Consider the following 19,466-nt stretch of genomic DNA (forward strand, 5'->3'; position numbering starts at 1 on the left):
TTGTAGGTTATTTTAATATTATAAAAAATGATGTAATTTAAAAAAGCTATTGAATACTTGATTATTAATAATGATTATTATTATTTTATTGTTTTGACTAAATGTTTTTTTAATATTTAATTATTTATGTTTTATTTATATAGATGTTTGATAATTATTTAATAATGATCATTATTATTTTATTATCAACCTGTACATCAAATAAACAATTTTTTTTTCTTTTTAGAAGTTCGAGAATTAGACGAAAATGTTTGACATGCTTAGCTTTCGATCGTGATTATATAAGAATATCATCGATAAATACAATAACAAATTTATCAAGATATTCATTACATAGCCTATTAATCAAATCCATGAATGTTGCTGGAGCATTTGTTAGACTGAACGACATGACCAAAAACTCATGATGTCCGTATCTAGTTTGGAACACAGTTATGGCAATATTCTCATCTCTAACTTTTAACTGATGATACCCTGACCGTAAATCGATTTTGGAGAAGTAACTTGCACTGCCTAATTGATCAAATAAGTCATCGATTATCGGTAAAGAATATTTATTCTTTATATTCAGTTTATTCAATTCTAAAATATTCAATACACATTCTCATCGTCCCGTCTTTCTTTTTAACAAATAACATGGGAGCATCCCAAGGAGACGTACTTGGTTTGATAAAGCCCTTGTCAAGTAATTCTTTCAGTTGTGTCGTTAACTCTTTTTAATTCAGATGGTGCCAAGCAGTATGGTGCCCTGCCCACTGGTGTCGTCCCGGGCGTCAAATCAGTTCTGAACTCAATGGATCGATTGGGAGGTAAACTAGTCACTTCATCATGAAATATTTCAGGATATTCACAAATGTCTGGGATGGATTCCTGTTTACCTTTTTCTTTCTTTGAATCAATCATATAGGCCATAAAACTTCGACATCCCTTCTGAACAGACTTTCTAGCTTTTATAACAGATATCAGGCTGGTGTGATGATCCGGCCGATCATCATAAATCAGAATTGGCCCTTTCCCCGGTAAATAAATGTGTATCATCTTTTTATTACATACAATGCTGGCCTGATTCTCTACTAACCAATCCATACCCACCACTATATCGAATTCCCTTATCGGGATCGGGAATAAACGAATTGATAACACACACCCTTCAATCTCTAATTGGAAGTCATTGAATACATGAGTAATAGATACTTGACTATTAGTAGTATCAACTACTAAGGCACAGTCAAGAGGCACAAAATTCATGTATAAACACCTAATAAATAAAGGCTATACAAACAAATAATTGGCACCAGAATCACATAACACCTTTGCATATACTGAGTTAAAAAAAAATGTACCTGTTACCATATCAAGAGTTTCCTCTGCCTCCCCATTGACATCTGAAAAGACCGTCCTCTCGCCTTATTTGATTCATTCCTCCTGATGTTGACTCCTTCATGAGTATTAGGAGTATTCTCACCCAGAGTCAATCTTGGAGCCTTTAATTGAGGATATTCCGAGTTAATGTGATCAGGGGAATTACAATGAAAACAACGTTGGGGCATTCAACAATTTTTGGATAAATGTCCCGGTTCTCCACATGTGTAGCATTTTCTTTGATCAAAATTACAATCACCTTGGTGAACACAATGACATCTTTGACATGGTCGCTGAACCGGACGATTATCTATTTTTACGAATTTTGGTCTATACTTAGCTGAAGACCCCTCCCACTTTTTCTTCTGAACTGCTTTTTCTTGCCACTGCTAGTTCTTATTTCTTTTTGTTGTTTCCGTCGCGTCTACTGCCAATGACAATGTTGAGGGTTTCAATGCAATCACAAATTCTCGTATCGAAGGCGTTAATCCCCAAATATACCTCCCGACTTTACGAGATTCAGATGAAATGTAATGTTCGAAAAAATGGGAGTGTTCAACAAACTTCTCTATATACTCCCTTATTGTTTGGTTGCCCCGTTCTAATTTTAAAAATTCATCTTCTAGTTGCCTTATTGCCGCTTTTGGTTAGAATTGTTCCTTGAACCGATCAACAAACTCCATCCAAGACATGATTTGCAAAATATTAGGTTTCGTCAAGGATTCAACATCCCACCAATATGAAGCATTAGACTTAAGCATAAACACGACAAAGTTGACTCGATCCTTGTAAAAACACTTACTTGTATTGAATATTGATTCTATTTTCTTCAGCGAACACATTGTTTTTACTGGATCCCTTTCTCTGGAAAAAGTTGGAGGTTTTCATGTTAAAAACATCTTAATGTCACCCCCTCTGGTATTTGCATTTTAGACTTGTGGGTTAATATCTACTCGCTCCGTTTCCACCCTGGCTAGTACCCCCAAAATGGAAGTAAGAGTATGTATCAATTTATTCATTTCTTTCGCTAACATGTCCCGAGTAACATACTTAGGATATTGAATTGGTTCTTCATTAAGATTCTCCTGAATAGATTCACCTTGATCGTGATGAACTTCAGGATGACTACTTTTGCCTCTTCCGCGCCCCTTTCCTCGGCCCCTGCCCCGACTTCTCCCTCTACCTCGACCCACTGGTAGATTTTCAGGAACATTCTCAGGTGAACTTTCTTTCTCGTCTGGGATTATAGGGGCGATCCCTTCAGACCTTCTAGAATGACCTGCCATCTGAAAATTTACACAATTTAATATTTACATAATCACATTCCCCAAATATAATAAGGTATCCAAGTACAAATATGTACTTGTAACACCATTATTACATTGGTTAATTGTAATTTGAATTTACCTTACATATCATTCTTTTAACCCATCATATTTATTTCAAAGGTTCTACATATATCAGGGATCCTTAATATGCAAATAGTACAGTTTAAGTCTAGACATCATGTTGAATACCTAATTCTCTTGAACTCATGCTCTAATACCAAATTTGTAACACCCCATGATCACATTTGCATAAAACCATATATTTTATATACCCATAAATATAATTTACACATTTGGTCCCACTATATATACAAAAGCTACATTACAAAGGTAGCTACCAAAAAATTTCCACATTATCTTTAGTACAAAACTTGTAATCATATCAGGTATTCAAGTACAAAAGATAACATATCATCCCAACATCCCATGCAAGCAATTAACAATTCTTCATAACTTTCCCCTCCCCTTATCATCAGATTGTGTCCGACTTGTAATGCACATTTTAAAACACCAAAATGAGGGTTAGACCTTGAGGTCTAGTGATAAATCCTTTCGATTGCTATTATAGGGTGGAAATCACCAAAACACTTGTATATAACCCATATTTGTATAAATAACAAATAAACAACATTTTATCAACCAAACCTATTTTTGTTACATTAAAATGATGAGATAACACTCATTTATCACATTAATAATAAAATATACCCTTTTATATCGCATAACTCCTAAACTTGTCGCATCATATAGATAATCCAAATTTCCTCGCAACACATTGATGCGAGAACCCCATCTCATCGCATCACCTTGGTGCGATAAACCAAATTTGTTGCATCAATTGGGTGCGATAAGTCAATCTTGTCGCATCACAAGGATGTGACAAACATACTCCTCGCATCAGAAGGATGCGATAAGCATACCTCATCGTATCAATAGGATGTGATGAACTCAAGTCATCAAAAAACTTTTGGTGATAATTTTATGTAAAATCTTACTGATTTTATTAACAAAAATCACAAATACAATTAATTTTCCCTCTATAAAAGTAACCTGTTTCATTTAGAGCAACGAAGGACAGTTTTAGAGCTCCATTACCTGCATATTAGCCTTTTGAAAACCGAGTACACATGGTGCACTTTTTAATAGGGAGTGTACTGATGAGGGGGTGGAAGGCAACATGTGTGTGGTAGGGGGATGGTATCCCAAGATAACAAGTACAAGTATCTAGGCTACATGATTGAGAATGGTGAGGTTGACGATGATATAACATGCATGAAGACAAGCTGATTAAAGTGGCGACTGTCACAAGGGTGTTGTATGACAAAGTCCTATTGAAATTGGGGAAAAATAGACAAGACCACCTAATGTCATATCGGTTCGAGTATTGACCGATAAAAATAAACAATGAGAGGAAGAAAAAAGTTGCAGGAATGAGGATGCTTAAATGGACATGCAGGTTTACAAGATTCAAGATAAGGTCTTCGGGACATATTAGGTGTTGCACCTTATTAAAAATAAGTTGAGAGAGAAGATTACGATGGTTTAATCACGTTCATAGAGAGATATAACAACTACAATGAAAAAGATATAAAATATGACGGTTGAAGAGGTCAAGTCTACACACACACACACACACACATATACACACACACACACACATATATATATATATATATATATATAGGGAAATGTTCAAACGAGAACACCTTCATTTTACGAGAATGCGAGAACACTCTTTTACTATAGACACTCACATGTAATACTATTATTTCATCACATATAATACACATGTGATACTAAATCAGAGACGCGTGCGATTTTCGATGCGATCTTGGTTGCGGGCCAAGTCGCCCTTACACCACTAAGCCATCTCACAAGTATTATCACATGTGATAAGAGTGTTGTTGATATGATACTATAATCCATCAAGACAATCACATGCGATGCTAAATCATAGACACAGAGAACCTTTGGCGCGACCTAAGTCGTAGAACACGTCGTCCGCACATCACAGGGTCCCCTCACGCGTATTATCACATGTGATAAGAGTGTTCTTGCGTTCTCGTAAAATGGAGGTGTTCTTTTTTGAACCTTCACTTATATATATATATATATATATATATATATATATATATATGGTCCATTCAAGGGAGAACTGATTAGTTTGTGGTAACTGTGAGATCCATTCTCAACCACAAATCAACAGATAAATTAGGATTTTAATAATTATGGTGATTTGAGTTAAAACTATAATTAGATGACATTTTAAGTATTTTTAAAAAACTCCTATCTACTCTCTCCTTTCTCCTCTCTCATCTCTCAGGCCTCCGGTGAATATTAATCCGGTAGGTACCAAGTAATCACAAATATACACAATATGATACCCATAGTAATATACTATGATACCAACTCAAACCTTAAAAACAAAAATACACATGTGATATCCATTGTAATATACTGTGATACCGACTTCACCGGAGGCCGGAGATTGGAGGTTGGAGAGATGAGAGAGGAAAGAGGGGAGAGGAAAGAGGAGTTTTAAAAAAAATACCTAATATGCCTTCTAATTATAATTTTAACTCAAACTACCATAGTTATTAATTTCTTAATTATCCGTTGATTTGTGGTTGAAATTGAACCTCACAGTTACCACAAACTATTCGGTTCTCATTTGATTAGGTATATATATATATTGATTTATTTGATTTGATTTCTTTATTATAAAAATCAAGTACATGTGGATGTGGGTGGATGCGTGTAATATTATAAACTTTTCTTTCTATTTATTTTTATCTTTTATTTACGATTTTCTCATCGTGTTTCTTCACATCCTCATCATCTCCATCACCTAAAACCCTAACAAAGTATCTGAAACACATACAGTGCTTCCAGTAATGTCGAACCATCAACGATATTCTAGCAGGGGTTTGCCCAACAAAACCCATCAACAAAGGTTTGTACCTAGACCGGCGGCTCTCAATTCGAATCCGACCCTCTCCGATTCTCTTCGACAACAACAATCATCTTCTTCTAGCAGTTCCAGTGGGCAGCGTAGGATCCAAGGTGGTAGTGGTGGTGGAAGTTTTGTAAATTACTTACCGCAGGATGAGGCGGTTGCGGCAGGTCTAGGTGCTGAGGAAGGTGGTCTGGATCCTGTTGAATCTCAGGCAGTTGTGGACTTGTTGAATACAGAGTGTTCTCTCTTGCTCAAGTTAAATCCCAAAGATTTCTGGAGAGAAGGTTTTTCCAAATTCCTTATTTCGTTGGAATGCTTAAGTTACATCGATCGTTGCTTACTTGTGCACTAGTTTGGATCTTTGATCTAGTTGTTTTAATTGGTTATATTTTGGTGGTTGTGGATCAATATGATGGAAATTGCTTCATTGAATTGTCTGATCTTAACTGCCATGAGAACACACACGTAATTGTAAATTCTTTAAACAAATTTCATTGTCAAGTATAGATATGCATTGGCAAGTTATCTTCAAGTTGGAAAGTTACAAAATTTTGATATTTTAATAATTTTATGAGCGACCAGCATTTAGGAAGTAAATATTGACCTTGGTGTTTCTTCTTTAACAATAACGTACTTGTGAAAATTTAAAATAAACACTTCTGCATAAAATAGCAGAGAGGAACACTTAAGTTGGCTGAGGAGTTGAAAAAAGTTAGGACATCTGGAAGTTCTCTAATAAGTTGGCTGTTTAAGTGGGTTGCAATTCGATGATGACCAAACAAAAGCAATAATTCTTCAATTTCACAACCAGTCAACTTTCTAGAAAATTTTAAGATGAGGTTATGTGTTACCTTAAGTAGTAAGGTTATTGACATTGTGTCGTTTTGCACTCCATAGGATCCTTTTACTCGGGGGGGGGGGGTGCTCTTGACCCAGTGAATATCGCCTATTCTGTTGTTTATCAGTCGTGGTATACAATCGGTTTACGAACTAATGAAGATCTTTATATTGTCCGTACTCTGATTGTGGTTGAAAGGAGTTTAAGAAAATGTTTACAGACAATGACATGACTGATGTTGCAATCTTGAGTTCCTTAGGGTGGGCAAAATGGTATATAAAACAAAAATTGTACGATCATACCGGTCAACAATCTTGGTAGGTAAGTCTTACTGAATGTATATCCATGTAATATGGTAATTGGGTGAAAGATTCGAGAGGTTTGCCATTTGATAAACCGTTATTTCACACATACACATGCTGCAACTTTAAAAGTCTTGGGTCCAAACCAGACTAGTAATTTCATTCATTGGATTGCTAAGAGTTAAACAAGCCTAGTTTTGTCTGAAAAATTTAGATGCATTTTGAGCTATATTGTCGGATGCTAATTTTGAATGGATAGCCATTTGCTTTTCTCAAGATATGGAGAAAGTAGCATTGAATGGTAATAGGTATATAAACCGTAGCCCGTTGGTATTATGAACGATAAAATACAAGATGTAGATAGCTAGTCGCATGCTTTGTTCAATCCCTATTTGCTTGTGTAAGCAGAAAGAGGGTCGACATGCTTGTTGTATACTTGATTTTCGTTAATTATCAATTGAGTAACGTTCTCTGATTCCCTCATTTTATATCTATTCAAAATGGGATGGGAATATAGGATTTTGATAAACATGGTGTCAAGGGGAATTTTAGTGAAGTCACTTTGTAGTATCTGTGATAGTTGACCAGGGTGTTGACCAGTTGTTAGGTCTGTTAGGGAGGAAAGTAAGTTGGTTAGTGAGACTGTAAATAAGAAGGTAGGTTAATTGTAAGGGATATGCAAATATCTTTTTATAAACTCCATTTTAGTGGATTTGGCAGGGAGCAAAACCTTTCGAGAGTTGGGCAATGATCAACAAACATTAGACTTGTCCCCATTCCTTGCCGACTTTGTGTCACGGTGGACAATGGTGTGCGTCAATTGGTACCAGAGCAGGAATATTGAGGAGTCTATTGTCAAAATTAAAGAAATTTGTGGATCGTGAAGGAAGAAATCAAAAAACAAGAAGATAAGGACCTGGAACCAACAAATAAACATCCCTCAATGAAGAAAAGAAGGCGGCTAAGCATGGAATTGGAGAGATACGTTGTGGAATGCCCATGTTGAAGAGAATTGTTCCAAACATGAGATTTTTGTGAAGGATACTGTCAGTCTGTAGTTCCCTCGGCTGCTATTGTAAGGAGGTCCACGGAGCCTGAGAAGATGAAAAGGAAGGCTTTAAAGCAAGGGAAATCATAGTTAGCAGATACTCTACCTCCACCGCCATCGTGGCCACCACCACCATGGGGATAGACAATATGATTCTACATATGCTTTTGGAGTTAAGTTCTCTGTTTCAGTGCAACGAACTACCTTGCATAACTCCTGGGAAGTTCCATTATTTTTCGCATCAATATCCGTCCCAATCATGGCAAGAGCCATGTGCACTTGTGATCATGGGCAATAACAGAGTATTATTGGATGAAGACGAGGACATAATTAGTGAAGAGAAATAAACATGTTGAAGTTAAAAAAGAAAAAAAGAGATGAAAAACGAAACGCAATGGTTTCTGTCGATGAAGAATCCAACAGGGATAAAGGAGATGGAAATATTTATGGAGGAATTGGGGTATTACGTTTTGGAAATGGGAGTCCACTTCTTTGTTTAGATTGACATTTATTGAGGCCCTTCACATTTCCATCGACATTCACCTTTGAGAAGTTCCACTCAAGTTTTTACCTCCCTTTGATCATAATCTCATATTCGAGAAAGGAAAATAATGAGGGTTCTTGTAGGAATGCACTACAAGTGGGAGGATTCTACACATAGGAGCATTCGTTCTCTATTTTTTTGTTTTCATCTTGGGTACAACGTGAAGCTTTAGGGGCGGGTCTTGATAAACATGGGGTCAAGGGGCATTTTAGTAAAATCCCTTTGTAGCAGTTGTGATTGTGTTAGGCGCCGACTCCAGGCCCAAGCCCATTAGGGTTGTTAATAAATAGGGGGAAGAGGGGAGAATAGGGTAGGCAAAAATTAGTGTCTTTCATGTTTGGGAGAGATCTGGCTCTGGATTCAAGAATTACCTTTTCCTTCTTGTAATCGATTACCAATTTAGCAATTTCAATAAAAAACAACCGGCTGGTTCTTATCATTGGTACCATAGCCTTCGATCCTGATTGACCATGGCATCGAAGAATCAAAGAGAATGCATCGATGTGCTGGAGGAATCCGTCCATGCGATGGGAGGGCAATTGAAATATGTCGAGGGGAGTTTGCAATCCATGAGAGCCGATGTGAAAGCGCTTGCAATTGCGAGGCAAGGAACACCAAATGAATTGACGATCTAGACAAGGGAATTCAAGCGATTATGGGTAAATTGGATTCGCTACTCCAAGCGGGATCCGACAATTCCACTCAAACCGGAGGGTCGTTTCGAGGTTCTGGTTCGGTAGGAGGTCCAGAACCGCAACCAAAAGGGGGTGTTAATTCCCTGTTCTTCGTCCACTCAGATACGGGAGGAACCGGTAAACCCCACATCCAAGATTCTCTCCAACGGATTGGAGATTGCAAAGTGTTGAATTACCCATGTTCAATGGAATCGAGCCAGATGGATGGATTTTTAGGGCGGAATGTTATTTTTCCCTTCAACGTTTTGATGAGAAGGAGAAGGTTGCCACGACAGGGATTTGTATGGAAAGCGAGGCTCTAGCGTGGTTTCATTTGGCTGATATCAAACGTCCGATTTTGGTTTGGGAGGATTTGAAATTGCAACTCATTAACAAATTTCGCCTCACAAACGATGGTCTTCCCGTGAACAACTTCTAGCCCTCCAGCAAACAAGTACTATTCGCGAGTTTCGTCATTCCTTCGAACTATTAGCATCCTTTTTCTTTGATCTCCCGGAGGTGGTGTTTGAATGTAATTTCATGAATGGACTCAAACCGAGCATTCAGGCTGAAGTTCGTTTATTACGGCCACAGGTTCTGGCCCAAAATTACAGAGACTGCTCATATAGTTGAAGTCAGAAACTCCCGAATGCGTGGAGATACTCGAGTAACTGGTTTGGGAAACCCCCCAACGACAACCATCCAAACGGAATCCATAATGACTAGAAAATTAACCGAGGAAGAACTTCGAGATAAGAGGGCGAGAGGCCTTTGTCTCCGCTTTGACGAAAACTATCGAGTCAGGCACAAATGTAAGAACAAAGAGCTACAAGTGCTTCTACTGCAGGATGACCCCACCGAAGAACATAAAGGGGAACTCAATCAACTCCAATTTGAATTTTTCCCACCTTAAGGACAAGGTGGTTCTTTGGGGGCGGGGCAATGTTAGGCGCCGACCCCAGGCCCAAGCCCATTAGGGTTATTAGGGCTGTTAATAAATAGGGGAAAAAGGGGAGAATAGGGTAGGCAGAAATTAGTGCGTCTTTCATGTTTAGGAGAGATATGGCTCTCGAATCCAGAATTACCTTTTCCTTCTTGTAGTCGATTATCAATTCAGCAATTTTAATACAAAACAACAAGCTGGTTCTTATCAGATTGTTGACCCATTGTTAGGTTGGTTAGGGAGGAAAGTAATTCGGTTAGCCTATTGATAAATAAGAAGGTAGGTTGGTTGTAAAATATGTGGATATTCTTTTGTAATAGCGATCTTTGATGAAATATCAACGAATCACTAACTTATATTCTCACCATATTGGTGTAGTCTTTCATGTTCAGTTGTCCACAAACACATTGCTGCAAATCTTCACTTTGGTAATGTTTCTCTTCTCCCTTTGTTTTCAGTGGCTAGTGATACTTCTCTTCATGTTTTCTTGGAAAGTTTCTTAAAGTTTAGAAACAGATGGTATGACTTCCCTTATCGTGGAGCCAAGGGAATGGTTGCAGGGGTGATTGTTGGTGAGCATGAGCTAAGTCGACGTGCATTTATGATTCTCTATCGCATGTATGTATAGACCTTTTTTTTAAATTTTCACCACAATTTCATCAATATTGTTTACTTCATGGTTGCATAACGTTTCCTGTGAAGATCTTCAAATCGAGATCCTGGTGCCAAGGCTTCTGATAGTCTAAGTGCAAAAGATCATGCAGGTGTGTTTACTTGGTTACTCTTTTCCATTTTAGTTCAGTATGCACATAATTATATGACTTGCCTTTGATAGATTACCAAAGCTTCAAAGTTATTCCAAAAAATAAGTAATACATATATTTGAAAGCGATGCATGATGGTCTGCTGGTAGTTATATTCTATTCAATATGCAAAAGTATTAAGCATTGAAATGCAATGATATACTTTCATATCTCAAGTATTAAGTCAACCTTAAGGTTATATAAATCATTTGGTTGTATTCTTTAACATCTTCATGCCTTTGATAAAAAACAATAGGCGTGTGGGAACTGATAACCTGGTAGAATGCTTTTTTAGCTTGTCTGAACAATTATTTAATGTCTTGATGTCCTTTCTTATAGTTGTTTGTGATCTTTTAAAGAGCATGTTAGATGTGGCTTTAATTGAGTTAGTTTTATTTTTCTGTTTAGCATATCTTGACTATTTCCTGTAAATAGGTGGATATCCTCATTTTTGTAAAGTCTAGTCTCAATTCGTAAATAAAATTCCTGCAATTCTCTCTACATAGCATTCTCTAAATTCTCAACAAATTGGTATCAGAGCGTGGTGATCAAAGACACGCTTCTGTTGGTTCTGGATCCTTTTTTTTCCTTTCCGGTTCTTGATTCTGCAATTAATCAAGACTGCTTCTTCTGCGATTGATCAAGTCGACCCGTGTTTTGAAATTGCTTCTTCCGATTGCAATCTTGTCAATCAATTGCGTCAATCTTGAAGTCCAATTCAAGGCAGCGAGATTCAAGGTGGAGCGACAAGTGAAATTGGTGATCGATTGGTTTTCTGGAGTTGAAATTGGCGAACGATTGGAGTCCGACATCTTGAAATTGACGATCAATTGGTTTCTGGAATTAAAAGATTGGGAAGCGTATCCGAAATTGGTGGTCGATTGGAGGCTCGAAATTGAAATTGGCGATCATTTGGAGTCACACAATTGAAATTGGTGATTGATTGGTGACAGGCGACTGTGACTGGGTGATCAATTGGCGACTAGTGTTCGATTCGGTTCAATCTAGATTTTGGTGATGCCTCCACAAATGATCAAGATCGACAAGTTTACTGGGAAGAATAATTTCAACTTATGGCGAATCAAGATGAGAGCTCTTCTAAAACAACAAGGCATTTGGATTCCTTGGCTGGTGAAAGGCCTGAAGGGATGGCTGAATTTGAATTTGCACAACAAGATGAGAAGGCTCACTCTACCATCTTGTTGTCTTTGGCAGATGAGGTGATTTATGAAGTTGCCGATGAGGAGACTGCTGCGTCTTTTTATGGCAGAAACTGGAGAAGTAGAGAGCCTCTACATGACCAAGTCTTTAACGAACAAGTTGTTGTTAAAGCAAAGGTTATTCTCATCACGAATGAAGGAGGGAATGCCTTTGAAGGAACATGTTGGCAAGTTAAACTCCATTCTTGTGGATTTGAAGAATGTTGAAGTCAAGATTGAAGATGAGGATGCCGCCCTCATCTTATTGGTTTCATTGCCCACTTCATATGAAATTTTTGTCAACTCGTTCGTTGTTGGTAGAGACACAATTACAATGGAAGAAGTTCGTTCAAGTCTGCACTCACGAGAGTTGCGACATAAAGCTTTAGGAAGTAGTTCCGAAATTCAATCGGTTGGCTTGTCGGTGGTAAACGGAGATAGAGACAGAGGTAGAGAAAAAGGCCGAGAGAAGATCGAAGACCAGAGGTCCAAGTGGAAATTCAAGGGATAGCTGCCACTATTGTAAAGAACCGGGTCATTGGAAATGAGTGTCCAAAAATAAAGTCGAAAGGATCCGCTGCTGTAGCATTGCATCTTTGGAAAACAAAGGAGAGTGAGTTTCTCAAAAGCTGTCCATACAACCAAGTCGATTTTAGATTACCTACACGCTGATTGTTGGGGTCCCTCGCAAGTTCCTTCACTTAGTGGTGGTCGCTACTTTCTCTCAATTATTGACGACTACTCTAAGATGACTTGGGTATTCGTCATGAAGCATAAGAGTGAGTTATTGAGAAATTTAAAGATTGGAAAGTTCTCATTGAAAATCAAGTTGGGAAGAAGATAAAGCGGCTGCGAACGGACAACGGATTGGAGTTTTGTTCAAGTGAGTTTGATCGGTTTTGTAAAGACGAAGAAATTCTAAGGCATCGAACGGTTAGACACACTCCATAGCAGATTGGAGTAGCCAAAAGGATGAATAAAACGCTGCTGGAAAGAGTGAGATGTGTGCTGTCAAATGCTGGGTTGAATAGAAGTTTTTGGGCAGAAGCGTTGAACACGGTTTGCTACATGGTGAATAGATTCCCGACAACAACAATTGATTGTAAAACTCCTATTGAGGTGTGGTCCGGTAAGCCGACTGATTACACGAGCTTAAGAATATTTGGTTGTCCTTCATACTATCATGTTAGTAAAGGAAAATTGGAACCAAGATCAAAGAAGGGGCTGTTTATGGGATACGAAATTGGAGTAAAGGGCTACAGAATTTGGTCTCTTGATAAAAGAAAGGTGATTCTCAGCCGTGACGTAGTGTTTAATGAGGAGAGTATGTTACTTGGGGTGAGGTGCTCATCTACTCCAAGTGTTCAAGAGGAGAGTGTGTCCGAACAGGTGGAGTACGAGTTAAATGGTCCCGATGAAGACGAGAATACTGCTGGACAGCACAGTAAGTCAGTAACTTGCCTCAATCAGAACCTGTTGTACATGAAAATCCGCACCAGCCTGTAGAATTTCGATCTGTAACATTAGATAATCCTCGAAGACAAGTTGGTAGGCAATTCGATATGGTTTTGATGATATAGTGGCCTATGCTCTGCAAGTTGCTGAAGAAATGGAGTTCTTTGAGCCATCTACTTGCAAAGAAGCAATCACAACGAAGGAGAGGCTGATGTGTGGATAACAACCATGAGTGAAGAGATGGAATCCCTTCACAAGAATAGAACTTGGGAGTTAGTAAAGTTACCTCAAGGCAGAAAAGTTGTGACCTGTAAGTGGATCTTTAAACGAAAAACAGGGCTGCCAGGAGCTGAAAGTGTGAGATACCAGGCATGTTTGGTGGCTAGAGGTTATAGCCAAGAGCAAGGGGTTGATTATAATGAAATTTTCTCGCCGATGGTGCGTCGTACATCCATTCGGGTATTGTTGGCACTAGTAGCACAAGCAAATTTGGAGTTGGAACAATTGGATGTCAAAACGGTTTTCTTACATGGTGAGCTTGAAGAGGAAATCTATATGAGTCAACCGGAGGGTTTTGTAGCTCAAGATAAAGAAAACTATGTTTGTAAGCTCAAGAAATCGCTTTATGGTTTAAAGCAATCTCCAAGACAGTGGTATAAACGTTTTGACAGCTTTATGGTGAGTCATGGATTTACCAGAAGCCCTTATGATTGCTGTATCTATCATAAGAAAAGTGCTGATGGGTCACATGTGTGTCTGCTACTTTATGTGGACGATATGTTAGTAGCAGCTCGTGATATGCCTCAAATTAAAAAGTTAAAAAGACTCCTTAATTCTGAGTTTGACATGAAAGATTTGGGGGCTGCTCGAAAGATTCTCGGTATGGAGATTATCCGAGATAGATCTAGACGTAAACTTTTCTTGTCATAGAAAAGTTACATTTTGAAGATACTTTCTCGATTTGGTATGGCTTCTACAAAGCCTGTGAGCACACCTTCATCGGCAAATTTCAGATTATCAGTGGCTTTGGCACCTCAAACTGAGGCTGAGGTGGAGTGGAGTATATGAGCGAAGTTCCTTATTCTAATGCCGTAGGAAGTCTTATGTATGTCATGGTCGGCACTAGACCTGACATAGCTCATGCTGTTAGTGTTGTTTCACATTACATGGCTAATCCGGGGAAAGAACATTGGGTTGCCGTGAAACATATTTTTCGCTATCTCAAAGGCACAACTGATGTAGGTCTCATTTATGGAGGAGAAACAGATTGTATTGTGGCTGGATTTTTAAATTCTGATTACACAGCTGACCTTGACACACGAAGGTCATTAACGGGATATCTATTCACTGTTGGAGATGCTTTAGTGAGTTGGAAAGCGACGTTAAAGCTGTCTGTTGCTTTGTCTACAACAGAGGCTGAATATATGGCTCTTATGGAGGTTGCAAAAGAAGGGATTTGGCTGAAAGGTTTGCTTGGAGAGCTTGGGTTTCATCAAGATCGGACTGTAATTTTTTGTGACTGCCAGAGTGTCCTTTGTCTTGCAAAAGACCATCATGAGAGAACGAAACACATAGATATTCGTTATCACTTTATACGTTCGGAAAGGAGAATTAAAGTGAAGAAAGTGAAGACTGATGACAATCCAGCTGATGTACTGACGAAACCAGTTTCTTTGAATAAGTTTAGGCATTGTTTAGATCTCCTAAACATTGATAGCTAGAAGTAATTTTTTTTTGGTACTAGAATTAAAGCCAAGGTGGAGATTTGTTAGATGTGGTTATGATTGAATTAGTTAGTTTTACTTTTCTGTTTAGCATATCTTGACTGTTTCCTATAAATAGTTGGATATCCTCATTTTGTAAAGTCTAGTCTCAATTCGTAAATAGAATTCCTGCAATTCTCTCTACATAGCCGTCTCTAAATTCTCAAAGAGCACTCTTTTTTTATTTGATTTTGGGAATTGCAAGTTTTTCTTCAATAATACTACATACCAGGTTAGAAATGTAATGTACAATATAAATATTACCAAAACGTTTGTTAACTTCTTAATTTTTAATCACATTTGGTTATGGAGGCTATGAATTTATTTACGGTTAATATTTTTATCGCATCCTTGTTTACCAGATATACATGTAGTCATTTTGCAGGAAAAGAAGTTGCTCGACTTGCCTAAGCTGCTAGATATATGTGCCATATACGGGCATGAGAATGAAGAGTTGACGCGATTACTTGTAAGTGTTAGGGAACAAGTTGATATCATGAAGTGTTCTTGATAGATCTGCTGCACTGTGCCTCAATTTAAACTATCAAAATGCAGTGAAGTATTTTTGAAGGACTACTTTAATGGCTTCATGTTATTAGCTAACACAGTAGGGTTGTATTTGTGTATCATGTATGTTTGGATAAAGGCTAATTGAGAAATAAAAACAACCTACATCTGCCTGTTCCTCGCATGTCGTGGCCACCATTGCCCGTACAATAAAAAGAGAGAAAAAGAAAACAACCTACATCTAGTGATCTAGACCAGCTGTCCCTTAAATGGATCAAATCAACACCGATATAAGAAAGCAAGCTAATAGCATTAGAAATGTTAAAGCTACATCCATCCATTATTGTTGTTAAACATCATAGTGTTGTTATAGCTGACCCTTTATTGCCTAAAAGTTTGGACCACCACATTATCTCGTTCTTGTGACAATGCCTTGCCTAGTTCAATCATCTACATAGGAGGCGTCTCTCTTTATTTCTCGTGCTTTATGTGACACTCGAAAGACTTTGGGAGACTTAGCTTGTTTTTTACTTTGATGGTCTGTCAACATCTCAATGGTCATAAGAGCATTGAGTATGCTTTTAAGCTCCACATCGATGCTCTTAAGTTGCCCAAAGCTTGAGACCTTCCATGAAGTTACCCGCCCTTATCACCAAACTTATGGATTTTGGAGCATAAGGTTTGAGAATTCCTTGGCATTTGTTAATGAGTTTTTCACTCCTTAATCTTTTTTTATCCTCAATGTGTCTCGCAAGTGATATCCAGAATTGCTTCAGGAGCTTCGTTTTAAAAGCATCCTGTATGTTGATGGGGACAATGTTGTAAGGGTTCAAACCTTGCCAGACAAATCTGCACATGGTTCTGTAGGTCCCAAAATACCGGAATCTAAAAGCAAGTGAATGACAAACAACAAATATGGAATATCTAGGGTCTAGGCGTCTAGCAAACAAGTAAATGGCTTTCCAACCATAATATACTGACCAAAAGCTAGATTCAAGGCAACATAACCATAAGCAAGCTAAAGTGGTATAGCAAGTAAAGGGACTGAATTTAATGTGGTTCCGCTACAGTGAGGTAGTGTACGTCTACGAGGAGAGAGATCTCACTTGTATTAATATACCAAAGGGAGTACAAAGCAACTTACAATGAAGATTGATCATCGATCAAAGAACTAGTAGAAAAGCCAAATGAAGTAGCTCTTCTCTCTTTTCTCTAGATAGGAATAACCCTTGAAGCTTTTCTTCCCAAAACATAATAGAACTGAAATTAAATGGCTTTTATATGGCAAATATGAGCTCGGGGGCCAGGGGCCAAAATGGGGTGAAAAAACCTCAAATCGCCCAAAAAATCGACCCAAACAACCCCACCTGGACTATGCGGTTGTGCCACATGATTGTGGCCAAGATCGCACACAAGTGGCAGAATCAGGAAATGTGTACCAAAGGGGGGCAGTTCTGTTCCAGTTTTGTAATTGGCAACCAAATTCAACAAATGTCTTTTTTGTATTTTGGCATATTTTCTAGGCCATCAAAGCTCCACTCTGTCCTCAAGGTGTAAACACAACAAAAAATGAACGGAACGAGCCCAAATGTGTCGAGTCGTCTAACTTGTAGTGCATTTCTCCAGGAACCATCACTTTTTCTTTTTAAAATATGGAGATCATGATGATCAAAGAGAGGTAAACATTTGGAGTGGAACTTTTGAAAGGTGAATGTTAGTGGAAATCTGAAGGGACTCCCCATTCTCAAAATACAATACCCCGATCCCTTCATGAATATATCCATCTCCTTGACCATGTTGGAATTCTTGTAATCACATCGATTTTTTATTCTTCATTTTGTTTGAACTTCAACTCCTTTATTTCTTTTCACTAATTATGTTCTTATCCTCATCCAATAGTACCCTCTGTCAATGCCCATGATCACAATTGCACAATTAGGTAAAAGTGCTCTTATCATGACTGGGACGATGTTGATGAGAACAATATGGAACTTCCCAGGAGTTATGTAAGGTAGTTCGTTGCATCAAAACAGAGAAGTTAACTCCAAAAGCATATGTAGAGTCATATTGTCAGTCTCCATCGTGGTGGTGGCCACAAAGGCGATGGAGGTGCCTGTGGAGTGGTCCCCTCTTTATGGACTTCCTTTTCTTTTTCTCAGGCTCCTTCTTGGACCTCCTTACGGCGGTAGTCCAATAACCACAAATTGACCGCCTTCGTTGGCAAAAATCTCCTGCTCGGAACAATTCTCTTCAACGTCGCATTCCAACTGTGTGTCTTGAATTCATGCTTGACTGGTCTCTTTTCTGCAATTGGAGGTTGTTTATCTGTTGGCTTTGAGTCCTTTCTATCTTGTTTCTTTTCTTGCTTCACGATCTGCCAATTGACTTGTACCGAACTTATCGGCACTTGGAGTTGGAGCGAACTAAGTTTTTTCTGCCCTTCGCTTGACTGTTGACATTAGACTCCTCAAGATCTCCTCCTGCTCGATACCTATCCTGATACCTATCGATGTATACCGTTGTGCATTGTGACACCAAATTGACCAAATCACCCAAAGAACTTGTAGATTTAATAATCAGCAAAGTTGTTAAAGGCCAAGGCGCACTTATGGGTCCCGGGGCCTAGGCGCGAGGCTCAAGCGTGAGGTGCGGGCCTCAGGAATACGAGGCACGTCTTATAAGAAAAGTATACATGCCCACACAATTACATTCAACTCAAATATGTAGCAAGTACAGGCCTCTAGTGTAGCAAACAACAGTATTTTGATAGAGGCAAAAAGGTTAAAGCGTGAGCCATGAGGGAGAAGTTTTGTGGTCTGGGTATTTATAGAGAGAGGCTTGTAAGTTATAAGAACGGGGTATTTAATATTAGGGTTTGATTTATGTCATCTATTTAATAATGGGGTTTACAAAAAAAATATTTGCATGCCCTTACAACCACCCTATCTTCTTATTTATATCGTCCTAACTGACTTGTTTTCCCCCATCTTGGTCAACAATCATGGCTGCTACAAAGTGATTTTACTCAAATGGCCTTTGACCCATGTTTATCAGATTCATGAATATTAGTTTTCTTCTCGTCAGGTTGTGCTTGAATGTATGCCAAACTCTCTACCATCTTGCTGTAGGAATCAACATTTTTTAGTACCACAACGTGATAGTGGTTCTGACAACATTGGGCCACTCAACATGTTATCCTTCCCTGTTGTATTTATTATGGCATCAGTATTCAGGACATCTTGCTCAAGCAGGTCAAAGCGGTCTTTGTCTTTGGCCATGGCCATTTATGACTTGTAAGGCAGATGTCCATGAATGAGAGAATTGGATCTCTCATAGCAAACATCTCTCTTTGGGTTCTTCATCGTAGCGACTTCCTTGTTTGATGTCCTTTTTGGAACGAGGGTTAATGCTATGGGCTTGCTCTCATATGAATTGTCATGGACATAATTTTCCTAAGCTCTGTGTGTTCTTAGCCTCCAATCTAAGGGGACCCTGGATAGGGATGGTAATGGGGCAGGGATGGGGCGGGGACCCCAATACCTGTCCCCGTCCCCGATCCCCCGTATGTGTCCCCGTCCCCGTCCCCGCCGGGGATTATGATCACATCCCCATCCCCGTCCCCAACGGGGAACGGGGATCCCCAACGGGGAAACGGGGATTTTTTTAAGCAATTTTATTACAAATCATGATATGGAGATATAAACTGAACAGATACTTAATACCTCAAATCAATTAATCTGTTCG

General features: G+C 38.6%; 1 protein-coding gene across 1 annotated transcript in view; it reads left to right on the forward strand.

Annotated features, from left to right (window-relative positions):
- Positions 1–5,562: 5,562 nt before the first annotated feature.
- LOC112515264 (activating signal cointegrator 1 complex subunit 2) overlaps positions 5,563–19,466 on the forward strand; it is a 19,982-nt gene continuing 6,078 nt past the window's right edge. The window contains exons 1-4 of the mRNA XM_025121971.1: positions 5,563–5,930; positions 10,454–10,613; positions 10,698–10,759; positions 15,590–15,684. Coding sequence (XP_024977739.1) covers positions 5,585–5,930; positions 10,454–10,613; positions 10,698–10,759; positions 15,590–15,684 — 663 coding nt within the window. The 5' untranslated portion in view covers positions 5,563–5,584. The remainder of the gene's footprint in view (positions 5,931–10,453; positions 10,614–10,697; positions 10,760–15,589; positions 15,685–19,466) is intronic.

The sequence above is a fragment of the Cynara cardunculus genome (assembly GCF_001531365.2).
Source record: "Cynara cardunculus var. scolymus isolate 2C chromosome LG 7, CcrdV1, whole genome shotgun sequence".
Taxonomy (NCBI): Eukaryota; Viridiplantae; Streptophyta; class Magnoliopsida; order Asterales; family Asteraceae; genus Cynara; species Cynara cardunculus.